Below are 26,639 nucleotides of genomic sequence, written 5' to 3'. Positions count from 1 at the left end.
CCCCCCGTGCTCCTCAGTGCTCTAAGACGTGAAAAGGAGAGCTGACTTACCGGATGGTGGTCCTCAACCCTCAGACTAGCTAAACGGGCTCCTGGGACCATGGGGGCTGGAACTCTACAATGACGCGCCCTGAGGTCCCCTAGGGTCCTGGGGCATCCCGGAGCAGGGCCTGAGTGCCCAGGAACCGCCAGTGAGGGGGAGGCTGGGTCTGCCTGTTCCCAGACAGGGGAGTCTCTGCAGTCCTGTGGCTGGCCCCCTGGGACCTGGAGGTGCAGCCAGGAGCTGACAGTGGCGATGTGTGGATAAACACTGTGGTTTCTGTATGAATATGCAAGATGGACCCCTGAGATCCGGGGACAAGGGGCTGAAGGGGCTGCCAGGAGGTGGGCAGGCTGTGGGCTAGGAGTCGTGGCCGGAACTGTCCAACTTTCCAATAATGTGCTCTGGTACCTTTTAAGATATGCACTTGCCTTGGACTTCTCTGAGGTCAAAGGATCTAGAGGAATAAATTGTCCAGGAGCACTGGTTGCTGCCTGGAAGCCATCAGAGCTGGGGTCCCAGGCAGGGGACAGGGCCAGGGCTGGCCTCTATGGAGGGCCCACCCACACCAGTCTAAGCCTGGTCGGTCCAAGGGCTTGGGCTTTCTCTACCCTCCTGGCAGCTGCGTCACAGATCTCGTTTCCACCTACTTATCAGAAGCTTGCTTTGTTTTCAAGACTTGTGCCCATGGCTCGGTGCTAAATTCTAACCGAAATGTCATCCAGAAAGGGGGCTGGGGTGCTGGAACCACAGACTGCTCAAGGCAGGACAGCTGCCTTGACTTCTCATAAAGGGATTTCACCCCTCATTGCCCTGCAGGCCACATCTGGGACTCTTTCCTGTACACGTGAAAAGGTCCCCATTTTCTTCCCCTTAAAAGCCAACGGCCCCCCTACCCCTGCCACACGCGACGTCCTACATACACCACCCTACCTTCAAAGACCAAACCATCTGCATAGCCCAAGATGGGGGGTGCGAGGGGGGCAGGTTATTAATTTTTGCCACTGACTTGCTGGTCACCTGAGGCACAGGCCGGGTGCAAGCTGGTGGCCAGTGAAATTTGGCCAACTGACATCTTTGGCAGAACTTTTCAAGTTTTCACGCCTGAGTGCCTCTCAGTGGGGCAATCAGAAGCAAGGGGCCACCACCTGCCTGACCTGTGAGTCCAGAGCTCAGGCCTTGGGAGAGATTGGAATTTGTGTTTCCCAGTCCTGTGGGCCCCCTCGCGCTCTGGCTCGGGAACATCTGCTTCTCACATCGGGGCCTGGCATCTGTTCACAGCAGGAAGGACCCAGGAACCCTGGGCCCTGAAAGACAGGCCCCTCACGATGGCGGCACGGCCTTGGAAAGCCCCAAATGCCCCCCTGAGCCTCAGGGCACAGCAGGGAATGAGTCAGGATGAAACTTCCAAAGGATTGCTATGATTTTGGGCCAAGACTCAAGTTTCTGTGTTAATGGCAATCCAGTCAGACCAGCAAAGCCACCAAGCCTCAGGTCTCTCCTTCAGGCCAGCCCCTGGGCCCCTGCTCTGTTTTCCCTCAGTATGAGTCTGAAGGGTTTCTAGGGGACTGGGGGTGTCTCTAAACCACACACTGTCATGGCAGAAACATGATACTGTGGAGAGAAGATGGGCCCGGAGACTGAGAATTCATTTCACCTCTATCTTGCCGTGTGAGCCCTGAGCCTCAGTTTCTCCATCTGTACAATGGGAGTGTGACCTCTGCCCACGGTGTGGTAAAAGTTTGTAAAGCACCATACAAACAGCAGTTATTAAAGGGCTGACCCCAACTAAGGCGCCTGGGGAAAGGGATGTTGGGTTTGATATGTCATCAGAGTTTGCTAGGTTGCAGCTAGACTAATGGTATGAAAAATGTTCATAAAATTCACAATGTCCTTTTCAAAAAGTCAGAGCCGGGACACGGAGCTGAAGCTCCATGGAGGGCGCCCCAGGCCCCCTGCCACGGTGCTGGTGAGATCCTGGACTTGGGTCCTCCATTTGGAGTCTCTGCTGCTACTCAGCGGCCTGTGTGCCCTGGAAGCCTTCTCACCAGCTCCTCGCCCGCTCCGCCAGGCGGCGTGGGAACTCGCAACTGGTGAGAGCAGGTCTGTGGGTGTGCAACATGCGTGTGCATCTCTGTGCTCTTGTGCTTCTGCCTGGCAGCCCAGGAACCGAGTGGCTGTCTCATACATACAAATCCAGTCTAAGGACCAGCAAAGCCCCAGGTGAGAGAGGAAGGATACGGGGTGGGGAGGGGCGGCTCATTACAGGGTTAAGAGGAGGAAGGGGCTGGATGGAGGGTCGCTGTGGCCTCACATGGGGTTTGTGGGGAAGAATGGGTGCGACTCAGGCAGCTGGCTCAGGGAAGGCTGACCTCCCCGAGCCCAAAACCACCAGGATCTGGATCCAAAGATGTGGGGCAATCATCCCAGGAGAGGGGTGGGCAGCGGGCATGGGGTCAAAGGGTGCTGCAGACCCCTAACCCCACTGCTTCCTGCAGAAGGGAAGGAGGGAGGAAGAGAGGGGCTGTCTCCTACCTTGCTTGGTGGCTACCTGTCAGGTGGAGGCTCCTGGAGGAGGGCTCTGCACTGGCTACCTCCTTTCTTTGCCCAGGAGGCCGCCAGGAGGTGAGAGTGCCAGCTGGCAGCTGCCGCCTGGGCTCCACCTCTGGCCTGGGTGACTGCACTGTAGTCCTAACAGACCCAAGGGACCAGAACCAGCTCTTGCAGCCCTCACTGTCAATCTCCCACCCCATGGATGGGAGGTAGACAGATGGGGTGGCAGGGATCACCAGGTGCTAGGTCCCAGCCCTACCTCTGCCAGTCACTGCTTGGGAACCCCACCTTGTGGAACCCCAGTTCCCTCTTCTGCCCCACCAACTTGTGGGGTGCTGGGGGACAAAGCACTTGGTGGCGGGCATAAGTCTTAGTACGTGGGCCCAGGCTTCCCCAAGCTGGGCCTTAGTTTCCCCGAAGGGCATTACGGTAGGTTTTTTTAATGTCCTTCTAACTCCCACCCCCTTGGCTCTTCTTGTTTCTCATTTGGTCCAAGTAATGGTAGGACCCACGTGCCCACCCCCATAAGCTTCCTTCCAGGAAGAGGCCTGTCCTAGGCCCTGTCACAGCCTTAGTTCCTGGGAGGGAGAGCTGTCAGGTGACCCTGCTGTAGGCACAGAGAGGTGCAGGGCCTTGTCTGTGGTCCCACAGCAGGGCAGGGATGCAGCCAGGACAAGACCCCCCAGGCCTGAGAACCCCAAACCCAGGTTCTCTGCCCAGCTCTCCACTCACCTGGTCAATGCAGACCTCAGGGGCGCTGTCAGGAGACTGACTACAAAGCCCACCGTCATTGCTACCATTCAGACATTTCTCAAGCTTGGACAGGGCCTCCACCCAGCTGTCTGGAGTGCACAAGACTGTGCAAAGAATCAAGGCCGCAAAGAGATTGTGGCCCCTGGCACTGCCGTTATCAAAACCACTTCCGATTCCCACACCAGTTTCTCAGACGTACTGCTCACCCTGCCCCTCTCCCAAGAGGCCTCCTTCTCTCCCCCCACGTGGCTTTTTCTGACCCCTCCAGCCACAGTGAGTTCTCCAAGCTCCCTCTTTGTGCTCCTATGCCCCTGGCTATGGCCCTGACCATCATGACCGCCTGTACCAACAGTTAGGCACCCACGTGGTGAGGTTAGGCATCTGCTCCCCACCCCACCTCCTCTACTCCCAGATGCATGCTAAACTCCATGAAGCTGGGGAGGGGCTTCCCCGAGGTGGCACTCAGGAAGTCCTGGCTGACTGCTGTGGGGTGCTTGTGGCCTTGGCACAGGAGAAATCCACGTTGTCTATATGGCTGGGACAAGCCTGCCCAGAATCCACTCACTGGGGTCAGAGGGTGTGTTCCTACAAAAATTTCATGGCCCATGGAGGGTGTCCAACGTAATTTCGAGCCTGGGTATGCCTCAGAAAGCCCGTCCCAGCCCAATTCAGCAGTTCTGGGGGCTGAGAGGGTTGAGCGAGGCTCCAGCCACTCCTTGGCTTGGCCCGGTGACCCTGTGTCCCACTGAGTGCTGACACGAAGAGTCTGCAATGCAGTCAATAGCCTGGATGACATCCTTCCTTACAGCAGTGGCTGAGGAATGTCCTAGACAGTTCTCGTTGAGTCCTTTGATCTGAAAGAGAGACGGTGGCACTGCACTGCGCCTGGCGAGGGGCCCCAGGGGCAGCTGGGAGCACAGCACATGTGACTCCTGGTGAAGACAGGAGAGAAGCAGAGATGAGCAGGGGGCCGGGGCCCCACCATGGGCATCCCGGTCTCGAGGACACTCGGAGCCCATCCGAGGGCAGCACCCAGGCGCAGGGGACACTCTGCACACAGGTCCCAGACGTTCTGTGACGCACCACGAGCACAGGACGCGTGATGGGGGGGCAGTCTGCTCGGCTGGACCTTCAGGCCCAAAGACAAGTAAGTAGGTATTTACAGGGGTGCTGCTGAAGCACCCAAAGCAAGCTCGCCCTCCAGCCTGGGGTGGCCAGGACGGCGCAGTCAGGCAGTGGGGGGCTGGCAGGCTGCACTGGGCTGCAGTTGTCTGTTGGTTTGCAGAGAGCCGGGCGCAGCTGGGACAGTCTCGCTGATGACTAGGTGTGGACAGACACCCAGAGCCCAGCAGCACTGCCGTAGGACCCCAGAGGCTCTGGCAGGAAGAGGGAGGGAGGGAATTCAGGTGAGTAGGGGTGGCTGGGAACAGTTGTGTCGGGCCCCTCTGGCTGTCTTGGTGGGGGCCGGGAGGCTCTCGCCCTCAATGATATGTGTCGTAAGTGCTTGGCGCCCGCCTGTCTCTGAGGGTCAGTGACGATCATAGGCAGTAGCGGCTGCAGGCGGGGCGGCTCCTCGGGCAGCGGCCGTGTAGTAGTAGGGGGAGCCTGGAAGACATGGAAGGGGCACCAAGGTTGGAGGGTGTCCACCATCTCCCCACCTCTGTCCCTTCCTCTGCCTCACCCCGTCCAGGCCACCATCCTCTTTCACCAAGATCTCTGACCCAGGTGCTCCCCAAAGGCCGCTGCCCGCTCCCAAGGTCTCATCCTCATCACCTGGGGCTCTCAGACCAAACCCTGCCCACCTCTTGTTTTTTAAATGAAGTGGTCACCGGGACATAGCCACACTGTTCCTTTGCTTCTCATCGCTGGCTGGCTGTGCTCTGCTAAAACAGCAGAGCTGAGTGGTCGTGACAGAGACCGGATGGCCCACAAAGCCTAAAATACTTACAGTTTGGCCTTTGACAGAAAACACTGGCCAGGCTCTGACCTAGAGGGTGGCAGGTCCTCACCTGCAACCTTGGCCTGCGGCTGCTTGGTGGCATGGCCCCTGCCTGGCTCCCTGGGTTTACATCCCATACCAACCACCTCTCCTTCCCACACCACACACCACCCTCCAGAGAATGGACTCCTTGCAGTTCCTGGACGCACCACAATGCTAACAGCAATGACCGTGAGCTGAGCAATCCCTCTGTCTGACGCTGCTTTGTCGTTATATACGCTTTCTCATTGAAATCTCAGAACGGCCTTGGCAGGGTGGGTACCATCAACCTGCTCTGTGCCCTGCCTCACTCTGTGCTTTGTGCCTGGCACAGCCCTGTGTCCGCTCCCCTTCCTCTCTGTCAAACTCTGATGCCACCTTCAAGCCCCAGTGCTCCTGTCCCCCCTCTGGAAGCCCCCCGAGCTGCTGACCCTCCTGTGCAGGTTGCAGTGCATGGGCAATCGTGTCTTTCTGTGACCCCCCGTCCCCTGCAAAGACAGAGGCTTGGCCCCACTGTGCTGGGGGCTGAGCCCCGGTGCCCAGCCTGGGGTCTGATGCATGAATGTGCTCGGCTGGGCTCGGTAAGTGAGTGAACAACGGCTCTGGTGCTTATTTTCATTCATTCATTCAGCAAATACTGGGGAAGCACAGTAAAGGACTCCGCCCATTCATTTATTCATTCACTAATTCACTCACTACTGGATGCAAAAAAAGCAACCCAACCCACTGCCATCGAGTGGATTCTGACTCACAGTGGCCCCCACTGGGTTTCCAAGGCTGTGGGTCTTTACGGGAGTAGACTGCTTCACCTTCCTGCATGTGGGGCAGCTGAGGAATTTGAACCACCGACCTTCTGGTCAGCAGCCCAATGCTGTACCCACTACGCCACCCAGAGCTCCTTTATTGGGTGCTGCTGTTGTTGTTGTTATGTGCCGTCGAGTTGGACCCAACTCACAGTGACCCCTCCTTGGGTTTCCGAGGCAGTATCACTACGGAAGTAGTTGCCCAACCTTCCCTCCTTATTGGGTGCAGGACTGGGTAATAATGAGGCAAATTTCAGCCTCAAGAAGGCCAGAGCGCTGAGGAAAGAGTTCTAGGGGAAGGCAGACTTGTGACAGGAGTGGGCTTCCTAGAAGATGGGACTCTGGGCTGGGCTTGAAGGACAGGCGAGACTGGGGTCTGTGTGGAGCTGGGAGAAGGGCAGGGCACAAACCTCCATCTAACGGCATCTGGACAGGGCCAATGTGAGGGCCCACATGTCCAGTTCTGGTTCCCACAGCCTCCAGCCTGCTTCCCTCGACTAGACCTTGGGATGAGGTTTCTGAGAGGCACCCTTCTTCCTGGTCTGTCTTGGTCTGGAAGCCCCACAAAGCCTGTCAGCATCACAGTAAGACCCAAATCTCCATGACAGGCGGGGGTGGCTGACAGGACGCGTTGGCAGAGATCAAACCCAGTCTCCGTCACGGAAGATGAGAACTCCAGCCCTGAGCCACCAGCACGGCCACTATTCTACCAGATAGGAACTGCCACTGTCCTCATTTTACAGACGCAACTGAGGCACAGAAAAATTAAGGAATGTACCCAAGGTCACATAAACCCAAAACAACCAAACCACTGTCACCCAGTGGATTCCGACCCATAGTGACCCCCACTGGGTTTCCAAGGCTGTAAATCTTCATGGAAGTTGATTGCCTCATCTTCCTCCAGCAGAAGCTGGTATGCAGTCAAGAGGCGGGACCAGGGAAGATACTGGGGCATGTATTGCTTCCCTCCAACCCCAGCCCTGAGGAGCAGATGCAGCACTCCCTGCCCTCCACCCCTCAGCCAGGCAACACGGCCTCCGACAGCAAGGACGGTGACGGAGCCGGCGTGGCCTCCCTGTGCCGGTCCTGAGGCACAGACACCACCCCTGCTAAGCATCCCCACAAGTGGATTTTTCTGAGGCCCCATCTGCCACCTACCCTCCGGGAGCGCTGACTCAGAGAGCCCTGTCAGCTTCCCTCCGCTGGCTCTTCTGTGGGATGGGGACAGCCTCAGGACAGGCTCCCACAGAGCATCTGCCGCCACAGATAGGCCTGGGGGAGAGGTGTGTGTGTGAGGGGCCATCCCTGCAGGCCCGGAAATGGCACATGGTTAGACAGAGCCACTGTTCTGGAAAAGACCACACTGGCTGTCCCCACAAACGGCCCCAAGGACAGGAAATGGAAGAGAAGGCTACTGGGAGGGCCCCGATCCCCCAGCCCAAGCTACTTCGGCCTCTGATTCACTTCCGTGCCAAAGCTTAGTGTCTGCCAGGCTGTCCAGTGTGTGTCGCTGCTCTCAGAACCGGGCCCACGGTGAAATCGAAACGCTTGCATCTACTCTGAGCGATGAGAACACACCTCCCAAAGCCCTGTCTGCCTGGTGCCCATTAGGCCTCCGCCAAGAGTCAGCTTGCCTCTCCTCTGTCATTCCTCGTCTCTAACTCACATTATCACCAATTTCTTTCCTGACACGGTCATGCCGGGGTCCCACTCCTTCACTAATCCCCTTACAGAGGCTGGGGGGGCCCACTCTAACCCTAATTGACTGTGGGGCCTCCCATCCCTCCTGCCTCCAGGCCAGCCCAGAGCAGCGCCGGGACGCTGAGTCACTGCAGCCCTGGCCAGTGGACGGGCACAGAGTGGGGAAGTTGCCCCATAAACCGTGAGCAGGTGTGGACCCTGCTTCCTTAGACGGCTCTGCTGTGCTCCTCACTCTGGCTTCCAGCAGGTGGCCCAGGTGTTGGCAGTGGGGGCGACAGGGTGTGAGAGTGGACCTGGGGTCTGTGAGGACAGGAGTGCCCATGGGTGAGTGTGTGTATGAGTGTGTGGGTGTGATGTGAGTGTGTGTATGAATGTGCGTGTGTGTGTGAGTGTATGAATGTGTGTGTGAGTGTGTGTACATCTGCGTGAGTGTGTGTGAATGTGAGAGTGTGTTGTGGGTGAGTGTGGGTGTGATTGTGTGTGTGTGTGAGTGGGTCTCACCTCATTCCACACTCCTATAGCTCTAGTAGGAGCACCAAGGAACCTCAGAACAGGTTTCCACAGCCCCGGCTGGAGGGTAGGAACCCCTGGGTGATGCCAACAGTTAAGGGCAGAGCTGCTAACCAAAAAGGCTGGCAGTTCGAACCCACCTCGGAGTGCCTCGGAAGAAAGCCTACTTCCGAAAGCTCGCAGCCACGAGAACCCGACAGAGCGCAGCCCTACCCTGCAGCACGTGGGGCCGCCAGGAGCTGGACTCACCTGTACAGTAGCTGGCTGTGGCTGGCTGGGTGGGGAACACGGTTAACACTGACAACCAAAAGGCAGGCAGGGGGAGTTCACCCAGAGGCCTCGCGGGTCGTCTCGGTCCACCCTCCCTCCCTGTCCCCGTTGGCCCCAGCTTCCCACACAGCCAGGCGCACTCAGACTGGCATTCCTGCTAGGACCCCACCTCCTACCCCATCCCTTTGCTGCATCTGCCCAGGTGGCCCCTGCTTCCCTTCTCTGTCTCCTGAATTCCCAGGCAAATGAGGGTCACTCCCAACCTAGAGCACACCTCATGACCAGAAAAAGGTGGCCCCTCTGGGCAGCTACAGCCTTGTGGCTTTGTGCCACACATGGGCTGGTTTCAAGCCCCAACTTGCCCCCTTCAGACACTGCACAGAACTACATACTGTCTGGGCAGCACTGCCTCCTTGAGGTTATATCTCCATCCAAACTCCTTCATGCCACATCTCCTGTGGGTGGTCCAGTCTGAGGGAAATTTTTAGGGAGGGATCCTAGGCCCAGGCCCCACCTCCCCCGGCCTCCTCACCTTTCCCCTACTCTGTGCTAGGAGACCCTGGGTCAGGACCAGCCTTTGGCTCCTGCTTCCTGAGACTGGAAGCAGGGCCAACTCAGAGTGAGACCTCTCGGGGCGCTAGTTTAAGGAAAAACATTTGGGCCAAGGAGACTCTAGTTTAATACTTAGAAGTGATTTTAACCAAAACCAAAAAAGAAGTCTGAGATATCAGTCCACAGATTCCGTTCCCCTCGAGGGAGGAGACAGATGGTCAGAGCCCAGGCTTGTGAGAGAAGACTGGAAATCTCCCAGGTACAGGGCCCTGGAGCACTAATTGTCATTGTTCCTTATTTCATCCACAAGGTAGGCACAACACACACAATGTTTCTGGCAGGCAAGGCCCAAGTGCATGGAATGGCAGCAACCAGACAGGGATGGTGTCCATACCAAAGCAGGTGTGGGAAGGAGCCAAGCTGAGATTCATGGCCCCCTCACAGTCCCATGGCCTGGAACTCGAGTTAGAAGACATTAGGTCATTGAGTTCTCACGAAGCCTGTGCTTCTCGGTCCTAAAATAATTAAGGATGCCAGGAGCTCTGGTGGTGCAGTGCCTAAGGCATTTGACTGCTAACCAGAAGGCTGGCAGTTCAAACCCACCAGCCACTCCTTGGAAAGAAGATTGGGCAACCTACTTCTGTAAAGATACCTCCTCGGAAACCCAAGGAGGGGCTGCTCTGAGTCGCATCCAACTCGACGGCAGTGAGAGTTTTTGAGTGCAGGAATTAACAGCTTCTCACTTAGGCCTGTTAAGCTGGACAAAGTTGCATGGTCTCAGAGGGCCCTTCCACGTCTGACCGTTAACTGTGGAAATACTCAGCTGGCCACTGGGGGAGGGATCAGCGTTGCTGCCTGCAGGCAACTGGCTAGCTCCACCCCCCAGGTGGTGAGTGACATCTGTGAGCCAGGGCCCTGCTTCCTGCTCCAGGGCCGTCAGCTTTAGCTATCCCTTGCCCGCCTGTTTCTTGCAAGTTCATTCCAACAAAACAAAAGCCTCTCTCTGGCCTTTTTGGGGTTAGATTGGCCTGTTTGGCCTTTGGGGTGGCCCAAGTGTCTTGATGACGTTCCCAGCTCATGCTAGCCCCAGCCATGGACCAGCTGTGCCCTGAACGCCGGGCTTTGGCAGCCCTTCAGCTACAAGACAACGAGTTTGCAAAGCAGCTGGCTCTGGTGGTGTCCAGGGCAGACATCACTAATCAATCTCCAGCCTCAGAGTCCTCATCAAGAGCCCTCTCCAAGCAGCCACTACCCATCAACCTGGGTTGGCCTCTTTGCTCCCTCTGATTTATGGGTTTCTTATATGAACACGTAATGATTTTGTAGAACTACAGGTCAGGCATTTTTCCTACCTTCCTTTTTCCTCCTCAATCTCCTTTTCTTTCGCTATTCCCCTTCTTGCCATAAAATGTCTTCCAAAAACAGCCGGGAGGAGATGAAAGCCTCAGGGCCCCTATTACAGCCCCCACATTCTATGTGTCTGGGGCCAGCTACCCACCCACATCCGTGACCAGACCTCAGGATGTCAAGGGACCCTAGCCCCACGAAGGGGCCCCATGAGGGTCCCTGAATGGCCCAGGGCCCACACAGGCCTCTGCAGTACTCACCGAGCAGCCCTGGGTTGGGGAACCTCCAAGAGTCGTTGTACGTAGAATACTGAGGGTGGCTGTAGGGACTCCCGGAAAACTCACTCCCTGCATGTCATGGGGAGAGAGAGAAACAGGAGGCAAACATCAAAGCAGGTTCAGAAAAAGCCCTGGGTCCCAGGCAGCCAGAGCGCCAGGGACTGCAGGTGCTTTGCAGAACCGAAGAAGGCAAGTGGGGGCCGCGTCCTTACTAAGTGGACGGTCGTCACTGGCACTGTCTGCCTTTACCCCAAATCCATTTCTGCTTCAGAGAAAGTGACCAGCCTCTCGGGTGTACTCTGGAGTTTCCACGTGCCAAGTATTCCCTGGGGTCACCGGCCCACTTTACAAGTGATGCGACCAATGCCCAAGGTCTCTCACAGGCCTTTCACAGGCCACCCCAGAAGCCCAGCATGGATCTAGTCCCAATGCCCACATCCTCCCTGAGAGGCTCTGGACCAGAGAAGCCGAAGGTGACCTCAGTTCTAGTCTGGTCCCTGCACCGTGGTTCTACGAGGGAACGCTCCAGTCGGAGAGATGAGACATAAACCCAGATCCTCTGCCAAGAGGAGGCAGATGGCGCTTTGCTGAAATGAAGGGACAAGCAAAGCGCTGAGTGAGCACAGACGGGGACGGCTGGGGCCTTCCAGGCGCCAGGGAAGGAACTGCTGGTGGCCACCCGTGGCACCCTCAGGTGGGAAGGGCGAGCCCAGCTGTCCCTGGAGGCGGAGGCCCCACGGACAGCCTCCTGTGCACTTGCTCTCGGCCCTGGGAGGAGCCTTGACCACCCACCAGCTCACGCAGACTGGGATTCTCAGCTCCTACCCTCACGCTGCCTCGGCTCTGGGGCTCCCAGAGGGCAGGGTTTGGCCTGGCACAGGCTGTGTCCATGGAGGTCCTGGAGCGGGACACGGAGGGAGGGAAGGTGGCTGGCTGCGTGTGAGTGGCATTCGAAACCCCTGGTTACAAAGCACGTGGGCTCTTCCTTGGCGGCAATGACAGGAGCTACACGGCCCCATGAGGTCGCCCCCAGCCCAAGCATGTCTACATGGGGTCCCTCCAAGAATGCACATAAAGGGCCAAAGTGGGGTCCCGGGGGCTTTGCAGGGTGGGGCAGGAACAATGAGGCGGGCCTGAGGGGCCACCCCCTCCCTGGGCTGGCAGGCCCCCTCCCCGCCCCCCCACCCCCCCGCAGCTACAGATGGAGCACGAGTGTGGCGGACAGTGTACGTGCACACACACACACACACACACACACACTCCTCCGCAGCCCTCTCTGGGGGCCACTCCCAGGCTGACAGGCTGAGCTTCCAATTCTCTGTTCTCTATGCCTCAGCGGGCAGGGTGTCAGGTTCCAGCGTGTGGAGGGCTCGCGGTGACAGTGCTGAGCCGCAGCCTATCCATCAGTGCCCTAGCTCCTCCTCTCCCCTCTTCACAGACAGCGCAGCCCGCAGGAGGGGCACAGCCGCCCGGCCCTCTGGCTCCCGGCGCCAAGGAGCTGCCCCGTCAGAGGCACTTCCTGACAGGGCTGGGCATCCGGCGGCTCTAGCAAAGGCCACTCTGCGTTGCCGTGGAGCAGCTTCGTTCCTGTCAGCTCCGAGACCACCTCTTCCAGGAAGCCTCCCTGATGTCCTGCACACAAATGTGCGCGTCTCAAGTCTACTTGAAAAAACACACTGTCATGGAGTCAATTCCCACTCACAGCAATCCCATAGGACAGAGTACTGTCCCCGTAGGGCTTCAAAGGCTGTCAACCTTTACAGAAACAGACCGCCATGTCTTTCTCCTGCAGAGTGGCTGGTGGGCTCAAACCGACAACCTTTGGGTTAGCATCTGAGCGCTTAACCACTGTGCCAGCAGGGTTCCTTCAAGTCTACTCTCAGGGAGTTAGTTACTTACGTATGCTTACTCATCCCCCACCCCTAATTGGCCTTGGCTTCTAGGGGTGCAAAGATCCACACACACCTCTGCCCCCTGTAGAGGCCATGCTAAGCCAGTGTCCCCCACCATGCTCCAGCCCTTGGGGGGACCCTGCCTGGCTTCACAGAGCCCTGCTCACATGCTTCCTCCTCTGCAAAGCCTCTCTCCTGCCCTTTTTCAGGTGGACTCAACCTCCGTCCATCCCTTGGCACTAGATTGGCCACTCAGGGCACAGCTCACACTGACCTGACGTCAGCATGGGTGTGTCCTGGAACATGGGTGGCTGCCCCTGCAGGTCGGGGCCTGAGGCCTCTCTACGCCCACTGTCCCGTCCCCCTTACTCCTAGCTTAGTGTCCCATCCACAGCAGACAGGAGATGCTGGAGAAATCACTGGCGTTACCTGTTCTTCCTGCGAAGAGGTGGTGTCGCAGCTGCTGCCCCGTGGCTCTCTCCCTCACCTCCTTCCAGGCTTTGCTTAGATGGCACCTTCCCTGTGAGCCCTCCTTGGCCGTCACATATGTGATGGAAACTCCTTCCACCCCATCCCTCCTTCCTGATTTATTTTTCTCCATAGGACTGATCACAGTCCAGCGTACCTTGCTTATCTCCTTGGTCATCTGCCTCCTCCACTAGGATTTAAGGACCAGAGGGCAGGGAGGTGTGTCGGTTTAGCTCACGTCTCTAACCCAACATCTAACAGCCCTGGCATCTAGCAGGTGCCAGGAACTATTCGTTGAATGAATGAATGAATGCCTAAGTCAACCAGGACTTCCAGAACAGATCACTCTAAGATGACAGTGCCACTAGTACCATTACTATTGCCTACTATGTGCCTGGAGGATCTCTAGTGGCACAGCGGTCAAAGCATTCAGCTGCTAACTGAAAAGTCAGCAGTTCAAACCCAGCAGCCACTCCGTGGGAAAAAGATGAGGCAGTCTGCTTCCATAAAGACTCACAGCCTTGGAAACCTGATGGGGCAGTTGGAACCAACTCAGTGGCAATGAGTGTGATCTGGTTTATGTGCCTGGATTCAAACCAGTTTATGTGATGCCACTGCCCAGGTTCTAACCGCCACCCCATTCTGCCCCTCAGTGGAGGAACTGAACCTACAAGGACCCACTCTACCTGGTGGGCTAAGAGTAGTAGCATGGTGGGGCCCTCAGTGCAGGGCTCCCATCCTGTGAGATGCCCTGTGAGAGTGATGCATTCTGGATAAGGGGACTCTAGGTAAGGGGAGGTTGCCCATTTCCAGGCATGCAGCTGACCTAGGAGCTGGCCCAGCTACCTGCTGGGGACTCTGGGATGGTGTCTGACTCTCTGAAGTGTCACATGGAAGCTCCCTGGGTGTAGGAGCCCTCACCTCATGGGATGTGGGAGGCCAGGGCCTCACTCCCTAAGGAAGCTGCCTATTTACAGACCTGGCCTCGCCAGATCAGGAAGCAGGAGATGGCCCAGGCTCAAGCCCATGTGCTCCCACTGAACCTCAGGGGCTCTCAGTTTGGCACAGAGGCTACGAGCAAGACTGCCTGGGTTCTAATCCTGGCTCTGCCTTTTCCTGGCTCTGTGACCTTCATCAGCTCACTCAACAACTCTGGGCCTCAGTTTCCTCCTCTATAAAGCAGGGGAAATTAACAGATCCAACCTCATTGGGCCGTTGTGAAGACTGAATGAAGTAACACACCAAGGGCCCAGCACACAGCAAATGCTTGGCCGATGTCAACCATGATGACAATGACCCTACACTGGTCACCAAGCTCCCCTGGCATCCAGGATCTCATTTAACCCTCTCAACAACCCTGTGGAGCTCAAGATGGGTACAGTTGTCCACATTTCACATGTGAGGAGACAGAGCTTCAGAAAGGTGGGGGAAAGTCGCCCAGAACAGAAGAGGACCCCACAACCAGGCTCCCGCCTCCCAGGCAGGACTGTCTTGCCTCGATGACACCACCTCCCCACTCCGGGCCTCCGTTTCCCCACCTGTCAAAGGAAAATCAGACCAAGTGATCTCTAGAGGTCCATCCTGTCTAGAGCCCAAGCTTCACTGCTCAATGACCACCAGGCTCTTAGCAGGGAGGGAAGACCCCTCCTCAGTGTTCTGTGGGCCCCCCCGACCTTGGCCTTCTTTGGGTCTGGGGGCTCCAGGCCTCGGCTTCATGCCCTTGTGGAATTCACCACTATTGTCACATCTGAGAAACCTTCACCTTCTTTCCTTCAAATCTCACACCAGCAGCTTAGAACACGGTGGTTCCTTCAGGAAGGTGGTCTGGGGGAGCACACAGGGAAGCTTGCTGGGGTCAAGGGGCAGCTGGAGCTGGGCCTTCAAGGATGTGTAGGAGTTTGCTGTGCAGAAGGGAGGCAGGTCATTGTGGGCCAAGCAGAGGACTGGAGGTGGGCCTGTTCACACTGTGAGGCCCCGGCAGAGGCCAACGGAGCGGGGGATGGTCAGGAAAGTCATGCTCTCCTCCCGTTAGGGCAGGGGAGCCAGCCAAGGCTTCAGACCGGGAGGGCCAGAACCCAGAGGGCAGGCAGCGGGAGGCAGGCCTGCAGCCAGGGAGACCAGCTGCAGCAGTCCAAGCAGGAGGTCAGGAAAGCCTGGGAGCCTTTAGAGCTGCAACCCCACAGACACAGTGAGGACCTCGTGCACAGGGACTGTAAGCCAAAGGAGAAAATGGAAGCTTCCGCCCTGGCTCATGGCCGGGGCCCTCCGAGGTGCGGCAGCCCCGCACACAGGCCCCACAGTCAACACCTTTGGTAGTGACTCTGCCCAGCACAGAGGACAGGGCCCCTCGCATCTCTCCTCTAACTGATCCATGCTTTTGTGCATCTCTTGACAAGTTGGGACACCTTCTCCTTATGTATTGATAGAGAAGCCCTGGAAGGCTTCAGTGGGCCACCAGGTCACGCCACTGCTGCCCCTCGGTGGGCAGTGAGGCCTCCGACTGGGAGGCACATAGCACCTGTCCTGGGGCTGTCGGGAGTTGGTCAGGTATCAGCCTCTTTCAACGACAAAGTGCCATAATCTGCTTCACTCCGGCTTACATTCTGCTGGGGGAGGGCGGCCATGAGCACGCAGCCACACAATCACAAATGTCAGAGCAGTTGGCCAGGTGCTGTAACGGGAAGGTTCTGTGCGTTCCGGGTAAATGCAACAGAGGGACCCAGGACGGCAAGGACGAGGAAGCGTGGACCAAGTTAAGAGTAAACCAGCACCGGGAGCCTCCGAGTCAGCTCTGACCCCTGGTGCTCCATGTGTGTGAGAGCAGGACACCACACTGGGTTTTTCTGGAGATGCCCAGCCGTCCTCTGACCCACTTCTGGGTGGACATGAACCCCGTCCTTTGGGCTAGCATCCAAGCATGCTGACCAACCACTCCACCCATGGACTCCTGTTACACACACAAAAAAACAAATCCATTGCCATCCATCAATTCCAACTCATAGCAACCCCCATGGTTCCGAGGCTGTAAATCTTCACCGAAGTAGACTGCCTCATCTTCCTTCCACAGAACAGCTGGTGGGTTTGAACCGCCAACCTTGTGGTTAGCAGCCAAATACCTAACCCACTACACCACCAGAGCTCTTTCCTGTTACAGTCACAGGTTGTTGTTGTTGCTTTGTGCTGTCGAGTTGGCCCCGACTCATAGCGACCCCTCCTTGGGTTTCCGAGGCAGTATCACTACGGAAGTAGGATTGCCCAACCTTCCTTACGAGGATTGGCTGGTGGGTTTGAACCGCCAGCCTTCTGGTTAGCAGTCAAGTGCCTTAGCCACTATGCTACCAGAGCTCAGGTTACTAGGTCTGAAATCATCATTTCCCTTAACTTTGGAACTCTCAGGGATCACACAGCCAGTGAGGGACAGAGCCAGGCCTGGGACCCCAAGTGCATATTCCCAGGGCCCAGCGTGTCTACTGTCCCAAGGAACACCCCAATGTCCTGGACCAGTGAGCACCCTACCCCCTCATTAGGTCTGAAACATTCAAAATGTACAGCAAAGTTAAAAGAACTTTCTAAGGCTACCCAGGGGGCTACCACTACTACCACTATGAGTGGTTTCTCAGGCTGCTGAGCTTACATCTGTCTCTTCCTCCAGTCTTTCATCCACCTTACTTTTTTACTTTTCAAAGTAAATTGCCAACATCGATACAGTTTCCCCTAAGTACTTCAGCCCTCATATCATTAACTCAAGTTAAATTAACTTAAAGTTAATGGACAAGTTGTTTCTTCTGATGTAACATTTACACATCATGAAATGCACAAATCTGAAAGGTACTATTACTGTTTTGAGAAACTGGTCCACCCGTGTAACCCCAAAGAGAACATTATCATCACCCCCAGAAAGTGCTCCCATGCCCAGGAAGGGGGTATCTATCTGGCCAGCTGGGGATCTGAGCTGGCCATCCCTCATGAACACAGAGCCGTGAGATCCAGCACTGACAACCCACACCCTGATTGCTGGGACAGACCCTGGACCAAGTCGAAATGCCCTCCAAAGCCACCAAGTGGACCAGACTAGAGCAATGTCCGTTCTTTCCTCAAAGACTCGCACAGAAGCAGAGGCTTCAGCCATTTGGGTTGGATAAAGGGTGGGTTTTTCCAAAGCAGCACTGCCCTCCAAGTGCAGAAGAGGCGACTGCGAAATGAAGTGGCTGGAAAGGACTGGGTAAGACGAAAAGCTGAGAGGGACCGTGATCGAACGCACAGAACGCGTCGTCCTGGCGGCTCCAGGCAGAAAGCACCAGGATCAGAGGCACTGTCAGATTCCTCTCCACTAAAAGCTCAGAGATGGCAAGGAAGTCAAAGTTTCCTCATATTCTCAGCCGTGACAGGTAAACGGGCTCGGCGTAGCTCTTAATTAACCCAAAACGACACCTGCCAGATGACGGGGATTTGCAGGGCGCGCTGGGGGCGACCCCGTCTGCAGATGGTGGGCTCCCGCCTCTGCTTAAGACCTTTGCGTGCTGCAATTAACATACAGAAAGTCTTTCAAAGTGACTTAGCAGCCAAGTTCCATTTCTGAAGGATTCAAACTGGGCTTGGAGAGCAGATCTTGGCGGTGGCGGAGCAGGAAGGAGGGTCTGAGGGGGGCTGGGAGATTTCTCCAGCTCCTGCCTGTGGGCTGTAGATACGCACGACAGTGCCGAGGCTCGGGGGTCGGCAGGCACCCCAAGGGAAGCCGTCTGTGACTAGAGTGGCCATGACTACAGTACCGCCCACAGATGCAACCAGCCTTCAAATCCATGTATCTGTGCGCTCTGGGGCTCTGGGAAAGCTCCAGGGTGACCTTGAACAAGGGACTTCTCACCAAGCCTCAGTTTTCTTGTCTGCAAAAGGGGTGTGTGGGGAGAGACTTAACTCAGTGACCTCAGAGGGCTCTCAGCTGTGAAAGCCTGCCCTTTCCTGTCTTCACCGTATCCTCCCACTGCCATCCAGGCCTGAGCCTCTTGGAGGCCAAGGCCTCTCACCCACTGCCTCTGCAGAGTAAGACCTTCCAGGGCTCCCAACAAGGAAATGAAAACTCGAGCTTGGGAAAGGTCAGGCCTGTCAACTCGGACAGCCCAGCACACAGGGCATCGATCCATGCCTGGGAAAAACCTCTTCTCCCACCTACTCAGGCCAGCCACGGAGGCCTTCAGAAAAACAGGGCAGAGAAAAACCGAGAGAGAGGGCGAGAGGGCGGGGTGAATACGGAACGAATCTTGTTTCTGTTTCTCCCGGAGACTGTGGCTTCGTGGCTGGATGGCACACTGGGCTGGCCCAGGGAGGCCGGGATGGAGACCAGGGCTGTGGCAAGTCAAGTGACATTCCTGGGCCTCAGAAAAGAGGGGGCTGTGGTGCCTACAGCCCACACCCTGAAGTCAACAAGGACAGAAGATCAAAGGCCCTTCAGGGAACCCCAAAGCAATAAACCCCAGTGGCACGGGGTAGCACCTCCACCGAGAGCCGGAGTGACGGGCCCCTGGGCCACAAAGGGCCAGTGGAAACATTAATGGGCTGCCCAGAATGTTAGCAGCAAGTGTGTCCTTAGCAACAGAATAAGCAGCCTAGCACTACCGTCTTGTACCCCAGGCTGACCTCCTTTCTGGAGACTGTGTGGCTTCTGTAGGCCACCACCAGACCCTGCTTCTGTGATGGCAGGTTTCAAGCAGTTCTGGTCCAATTTTAACCCGCTCTCCTGCTGGGATTGAGTTTGCTCCAAAGAGCTGTCCCACTGTCACCCTCATCTAAGCAAACAATGGATGACAAAAAAAAAAGTCACTGCCGTTGAGTCGGATCTGACTCATAGCTACTTCTCCTTGGGTTTCCAAAGCAGGAGATTGCCCAGTCTTGCTTCCAAGGAGCAGGTCCTGCAGCCTCATTAGAGGCAAGGCAGCACCCAATCTGTGTGCGTGTGGGGTGGGCAGGGGTGCCGCCGGTGCTGGCATGCCTGTCTCTGGAGCACAGCTACCCTCACACCTGGAAGTGCCACCGGCAGCAAGCTGACGAGGACCCAGCAGCAAGGCGACGCTCGGAAGCCTCCTGATGGCTTTCCAGGCTCTTCAGGGTCTGGTTCTCTCCAAGCTCCCCACCCCCCCCCCCCCCCCCACCCCCACCTTGTTGCACACCACGTTCCAGGCTGACTGGCCTACCTGCTGTTACTGGACATGCCCCACAGGGCCCACCTCCATGGTTCTGTCATGTCCTTCAGCTGAAATGCCTTCTCCTTCCTCTTCTCATGCCCAATCCCCCAACTCTTCAAGACCCAGCTCAAACACCACCCCCTCCAGGAAGCCTTCGTGGATCAGCCATCTTGGCTGAAACCATTCCTCTCCCCTTCCCTGACCCCAGCCTGGCTCCACCTACTTATGGCCCTGGGAGCTTCATGTCACACTCAGGTTTGTCTGTGCCGCCGCTCGTTTCCCCTGCTGGTGGCCGCTCCTCAAGGGCAGGAAGCAAGGCTGACCACCAGTGACTGACAGGTGACCCACAGTCCCAGTGCCCCCAGCACAGGGCCCTGCCCACAACAGAAATGTCGCCTGAGGGAGCAGTGCAGATACCTAACAGGTGGTCCTGGAGCCAGCTCCTCTCGCAGCCAGAACAGAAACATGGCAGAAGCCCATGCTAGGAGGAACTAGTGAGACACTGGTCCTTGAAGCTGGACCCGTAGGCAAATGTGCAGAGTGGAACACCACCAAATGACGGGCCCACCTGTCTCTGAGACAAGCCTGGAGCCAAACACAGTAGAGAGAAGTGAGCCATGTTTGCTGCAGGGGCCACAGGGCTGGTCCCCCGGGTGGAAAGGGACACAAGGTACTCTCCTCAGAGGCCACATAACGGCAGCTGGGAGGCTGGTTCACTCCCTAAGGGCCAAACAGTAACGAAAAGAAGGGAAAGGCAGAAGCTACTGACAGGTACAGCTCAGGAAAGAGTCAGACTGAAGTGCACGGGCTGAGCCTGGGTTGGGAAGACGCCTCTTCTCTGCACCTGTCTGACCACCGGAGGATGCTCAGCTCCGAAACCTGAAGACTTCCTGTGAGTGGCAGAACATTGCCAGAAGCCTCCAAGCCCATGACTTCAGCCACCAGGCCCCAGATGCCACCGAGTTCAGCTGGAACAACACTGAACTGCCAAGAAAATCCAAGTCACAGGTGTGTGATGGGTGTTGGACAAACTCACCGGGTTCCTGTGTCCCTGCCGAGGCTGGGTTTGTACATGTAAACAAGTCTTGACACACCTTTCACAGTTCCTAGCAGAGGGACTTTGCAGCTGGAAATAATGGCTTAAAAGGGAGACAGTAGTATTTTCCCCAAATGTCTAAGGTTTACACTGCCCTCACACCCTGAATTTTTGGCAAACATAGCAGGTCTCTGATTGAGGGATGACATTTTGCTTTCTGACCCACATCCTGGAGATGGGCCTCATTCTGGCAAATTCATTTGATGCAGCATTCCCAGTGGCCCTGCTCCATGCAGACTTCTGTGCCAGGCTCCCAAGGGGATGCACTCAATGGAACAGGACCCCAGTCCTCAGGGAACTCCCTGCATTGAAGGGGATTCATAGACCCACAACCAAACGTTCCGGTACCAGCAAAGGATGAGGCAAGTTTACAAGAAGAGTAACTTTCTGGCTAGTGGTACCCAGGAAGACTGCCTGTAGGAGGTGGCTCAAGCATCATCATTTGAGGGGTAGCCAAATCTGTTCCCATCTACTGCCCACCAATCCCAGCTACGTTGTGGAGAGTCAAACTGCACTGTCTAGGTCCTCCCTGGTGGGGAGGCTGGGGGCAACATCACTCCCCAGCTACTCCCGAGAGGACACAGTCTGTCCTGGAGTGGAATGGGCTAGAGAGCCTGGATTCCTCTCTTCCAATTCCCCAACAGGCCAGGTACTAATGTAGGACACTGGCCAAGACACCAGCCCCATGCCAGCTCAGAAGTACATCCTGGCTTTGTAAACAATGATACCAGTGATGACAAGTGCTGATCTTCCGCACAGGCCGAGAAAAAGCAGTGGCAGCCCCTCTTGTTGATCACCGTGAGGCAGTGGAAAGACCATGGCTTGGAGACAGTCCTGTCCAAATACCCTCAGCCACTTCTTAGCCAAATGGCCTTGGACAAGTCCCCAGACCTCTGAACCTGAGTTCCTCATTGGTAATGCGGTTATAACGGTGCTCACTGGGCCAAAGAGCAGACACGCATCTTAAAGTCCTTGTGAATTAGAAGGTGTCGTACAAGTGTGAGGAGCCCTGGGGGCACAGCGGTTAAGCGCTCGGTGCTAACCGAAAGGTCAGCATTTTGAGCCCACCAGCTGCTCTCGTGGAGAAAGATGAGACAGTCTGCTTCTGTCAAGATTGACAGCCTGGTAAACCCTCTAGGGCAGTTCCACTCTGTCCTCTAGGGGCGCTGTGGGTTAGAATCTACTCCACGTCAGTGGGTTTGGTTTTATACAAATGTGAGGGGTTACTCTGTGCTCTCAGCCCTCGACACATAGCACGTGCTTGACGTGAGGAATAAATGGATGCACGGGGACTTGCTTTTCATGCAAATATCTTTCCAGACGTTTTTCTCTTATTTCAACAAATGTCCAAAATTCTTGCTTGTAGAGAAAGCCTCAATTGCAGGTCAAGGCCTTGGTCTAGTTCAGTCTCTATCACAGTATGGCCTTGGTATCCCTTGTCCAGCTTCTCTTGGCCTCAGTTTCCCCAGATGGTCAATGCAGATGGGGAAAGTTGATCTCTTAGGAATGCCTTTTCTCCCCTGGCCCCTACTCAGATGGCCCTCGCTTGCTTAAATGACAAGCCCAACCCCCACCTTTGCTAAGTGTCCTTCATGGGCAAGGAGGTCATGTCCAGCAGGCTGAGGATAAAGCTGAGGGCCTCTCCCGTTCACACACTCAAACAATGGCCTGAGCCCCTCCAGCTCAGAGGCCCCGGCACCGGCCATCATATTCCCAGGCTGTCCAGGGGCCCTTTCTTTCAGCCTGGAGCCCGCCCAAAGCTCACTTCCTTCACTTGGCTGTGGCCTAGACCTTGGCCTGTCCCTCAGAGCAGCCAGGGGTTTTCCTTGGAAGAAATCCCCTCCCCTGGCTCAGCACGGTGGCCCGAGCGCCCCACCGCTGACTAATGAGACGGGGTGAAGGTGTCCTACCTTGCTGGGAAGTCACGGGGCCAGCCCCGACCCGTGCTGGCTATCATCAAATTTTAATGCTTTGCTGACATATTTATGGAACGCCTCACCGAGTGTCTGCGAGGAGACCAGACAAGATTTACCTCCACAATTACGGCCACGGTGTGCAGGCCTCGCTGGGTGCCACCAGCTTGACAGCACAGACGGCCGAGCCCCACCGCGACCCCAGGAACACACTCAATCCCGCAAGCAGGGCCTGGGGCTAGGGCAGCCAGAAATGAATCAGACACGGTCCCTGCCCACCAAAAGCTCACAGTCTGTGGGAGGGGACCACACACACATCAATTATCTGGTCCGGGTGGCTGGGGACCCGTGCCACAGGCAGGCTGGGGCTGAAAGCCAAAAATCTGGGCTCCGTGGGCCCATTGGCTGCTCCAGTTCTCCCGGTCACTTCTCCGTCCTCGACGGGTTCTGTCGACCCATCAGAGGTGCACTGGGAGTGGACGCAGCTCCCCCAGCCCCTCACCAGGCCTCACAGGGCCGGCAAAGCCTTCTCTGTAAGTCAGAATGCTTTCCCATGGGGCAGCCGCCGCAGGAACCATCCGGGGAGCTTTGGGAAATCCAGGACCGGGCCATACCCCAAAGCAGCAGAATCAGGATCTCTCAGGTGGGGCAGGAGAATCGGTCATTTTTTTAAACGTCTGAGGTGATGCCAATGGGCAGCGAGTTTGAGAACCAGTGTGGGCGGGGCCCAGGAGCGTCAGCTCACCCGAGCGCTTGCTAGAAAAGCAGAATCGCGGGCCCCACCTGAGACTTCCTGAGCTGAATCCACTTCGTAAGATCCCCAAGTGATGCGTGTGCAAAAATGTCGGAGCAGCACTGACCACAGTAAAGAATTTCCCAGCATTCTCAGAGCACCGTCCTTACTGATGTCTGGTCCCGGCCCTCCGAACTGGGGCCGCAAATGGCAGTCAAAGCACTGGAGGCGAACCAACGCACTAAAAAGGGCCAGCTTTTTGTGGGTGGGTGGGTGGGCTCCAGGCGGGTCACTGGGCAGTCACCGCCATCACTCAGTGCAGCACTGTGTGGGCACACGTCCTCCCCGCTGTGAGTGGAGCTGAGTAGGGCCCGCCCTCAGGCCAGTCCTCACAACTTCCAAGGCTGGACCAGTCGCTCGAGTGCTGCTCTACGTGGACCACAGACTCACCGGAGCAGAGGCCTCAGTTTCCCCGGGAGTGCAGTGAGCAGTCAGCCCTGAAGTCGGCCATGCTGACGGAGATACATTCCTTCTTCAATTGAACCGACACTTTCAGAAATGTCCGTTGAGACCAGCCCACAGACCTGCCTGAGAGCTGGCTCTGGGGCTGTGGAGGGAGAGTGCACTGAAGGAAGGCAAATGACTCTGGGAGTCAAGGGGGGAAGAGTGGTGACATTTTCAGGGAAATAATATCGAGCAGGGTGGCGACATGCACCGGTGTGCTGGGAGAGCTGAGGTGTGTCTGCCTGGATGCCAGGTAGGCAACAGGCATTATTTCATCCCTCCATCCATCCACCAGCTTGACTGAGCACCTACTAAGTGCCAGGCACTGTTCTAGGCACTGAGGATATAGCTGTGCACAGACCCGAAAAAGCCCCTCCCTTCACGGAGCTTACATTCTAGTGCAGCAAACAGACAACAACAAAGGAGAATGCAACGGAGAATGTTCCTAGCGTGCTGGCTAGGAACCAGACGTCAAGGAGATACATGCAGCAGGGGAGGGCATGTTGGGGAGGGGGGCAAACTTGCAGACTCCGCTAAGCCGGTGACTGTTAAATAAAGGCTAGGAGGAAGTGAGAGGCAACCCGTGTGACTACCCAAGCACACGGGAGAGCACACGCCAGGCCCAAGCAGGGGTGCGAGTGGTCACTGCAGCAACAGTAGGAGGGCCCGTGTGGCTGGAGGGGAGAGGTGAGAGGGAGGGAGGGAGGGAGGGGACGGGCTCACAGGAGGGGAGCTGGCCTTGACTCTGAGTGATATCTGGGCCACCCGTCCAGGAGTCTGAACGAGGGAGGGAGGCGGCCCACTCTGGCTGCTCTGGGAAATGGCCTGCAGTGAGGAGACCAGTGAGGATGTCACTGCAGTTACTGAAAGACTGACCCACCCACAGAGCGGGCACCTCTGGCCTCTACGAGGCTGGAGAGGGCCAGGCTGCATGGCCGTGCGAGCCACGCAATGGGTCAAAGCCAAGGACACTCACAGAATGGGACCAGATTGGGATGGTTGAGTGGGAGGGACTTGGAGTGCAGTGCTGGCTCTCTGAGCCTCAGTTTCCACGTCTGTTCAATGGAAGCAATTGCAAATGGTACCTCAGGAGGTTGTGGCAAGGTTTCACAAGAGCACGGATGTGGGAACGCTGGGTAAACTGAGGCGGGTGTGCTCAGGGGAGAAGGTCCTGCCCTGGGACACACCGAGGATCCAGGAGGGCGTTGTGTCCGAGTTCTCCACTAGGGGGCGCCGGGCTATTCTTCCTCCAGCAGAATGAAGTGGGTGGGCCTTGGTCCTGTCTCATCCAGGGGAATTTCAGGCCGGAGCAAAGCCCTCTGAGATGGGAACAGATGTACTCCTGAGCTGTCTTCAGGCAGCCTGGGGCCTGTTGTTGGCAGGACTCGTTCTCTCTAAGACACACATTCTGAACAGCCCAACGCAGCTGTTGAGAGGTTGGCACAAGGAGCCCTTAGGTCCCATTGGCCTCTGGCCATGGCCTTCAAACAAATAAACCAAAGGACAGGTGGAAAGGAAACGCACCCGGCCCGAGGCACGTGGGCTGAGCTAGGCGGGCTGGTCGGCTTTTCACTCAGCCCTGCACATGCCCACGTGTTTGCGTCCACCTTGGTCCACACAGGATTCCAGGAGGTCGCTGGTGCCGGGTCCTGTGCTCGGTGGGGGTTCTGTGAAGCATGAGGCTCAGGGCTCCCCTCCCCCAGCCCTGCTTGCCCCCCAGCAAAGCCAGGAGCCCGCTGAGGCTCAGAATTTCTCAGGGTCTCTAACTTCTCCATCCATCTGAGGCCTAAAAAGGCCTACAGGCTCAAACAGTCAAGAGGGGCGGGGCAGCCATGCAGAGACCAGCAGGCTGGTCACTGCACAGGAGCCCCCAGCTGACAGGGCAAGAGGGCACTGCGATCCCCGGGCCAGAGGCCGCACCCTGGCATGGGCAGCAAGGTCCTGAGCCAAGCTCTGTTGTGTCACCTGTCCCTTCTGTAGCAGGCTCTTTGCCCTGCCACCAGGGGTCAGGGGAGACAGAGACAGACACAGAGTGTCCCAAAGACAGTGGGTCCTGTTTTTCCAACCCACGTTTGTTGAGCACCAAGGACGTGCCAGGCACTGTGCAGAGCATAGGCCACACCGACAGGCAGAAATGTGACCTGTCTCTCAGGGCCCTGCATTTTCTTATCACGAGGTCTCCTGAACAAGCAAGATGGGGCTCTATCCTGCCATTGCCACTTGGGCAAGTCACTCCCTGAAACTCCATCCTCCATGAAATGGGGTAACATCCACACTGTCCAGCTCCTTCCTCCATGAAATGGGATAACATTAACACCTCTACCTACCCTCCCTTAGGGAGCTCTGGCGGCATAGGGCCTAAGGCATTTGACTGCTAACCAGATGGCTGGCGGTTCAAACCCACCAGCCACTCCTCGGAAGGAAGCCTGGGCAATCTACTTCCAGAGAGATGCCGCCTCGGAAACCCAAGCGGGGTTCGCTATGAGTTGGGGTCAACTCCATGGCAGTGAGTTGGTTTTTTGGTTTAGCCTCCCTTATGCGTCCTCCCGTCAGCCCTGGGAGGAAGACAGGGGTCTCTGTACCAGACACACGGGGAACTGAGGTCCAGAGGAAGGACCGGACTCCCCTGAAGGAAATGGCTGGGAAACCTGGAGGAAGGTCAAAGCCTCAAGGGTGCTGACTCCTGGCCGGGGCATCCTGCCCACCCCACAGTCACCATCACCCCCCTGTCCCATCAAGTCGATCCTGTGGGGTCTCCAGGGCTGTCAGTCTTCTCCTGCAGAGTGGCTGGTGGGCTCTCCCCACTGAACTACTGGTTAGCAGCCGAGTGCTTAACCTCTGAGCCACCAGGGCTCCTCGCGCAACTCCCAGCATCCCCCAATCCTCCGCTATGGCCTGGGGAATTCTGGCATTTGGACGGCGATGTTTCAGGGATGGGGAGGGGGCGGTGGACCACGTTAAGTCAGGCCTGGAAGACAAAGAAGGTGGACCGGGGGCGGGACATGAACCTGTGGCTGGAGGGCGGGGCAGGTGTCCCCAAGTCCTCCCGGGGCCACCCTCAGGGCAGCTG

The 26,639-nt window shown here is 56.8% G+C and overlaps 1 protein-coding gene across 1 annotated transcript in view; it reads right to left on the bottom strand.

Annotated features, from left to right (window-relative positions):
* Positions 1-4,873: 4,873 nt before the first annotated feature.
* The window catches only part of PAX5 (paired box 5), a 203,863-nt gene continuing 182,097 nt past the window's right edge, over positions 4,874-26,639 (bottom strand). The window contains exons 10-11 of the mRNA XM_042781794.1: positions 10,767-10,853; positions 4,874-4,950 (exon numbers count right to left, since the gene is read on the bottom strand). Coding sequence (XP_042637728.1) covers positions 4,874-4,950; positions 10,767-10,853 — 164 coding nt within the window. The remainder of the gene's footprint in view (positions 4,951-10,766; positions 10,854-26,639) is intronic.

Source organism: Orycteropus afer, unplaced genomic scaffold (assembly GCF_000298275.1).
Source record: "Orycteropus afer afer isolate SDZICR_OR568_19922 unplaced genomic scaffold, OryAfe1.0 scaffold00174, whole genome shotgun sequence".
NCBI lineage: Eukaryota > Metazoa > Chordata > Mammalia > Tubulidentata > Orycteropodidae > Orycteropus > Orycteropus afer.
The sequence above is the reverse complement of the archived record's forward strand: the minus strand, read 5'-3'. Positions and strand labels throughout refer to the sequence as shown.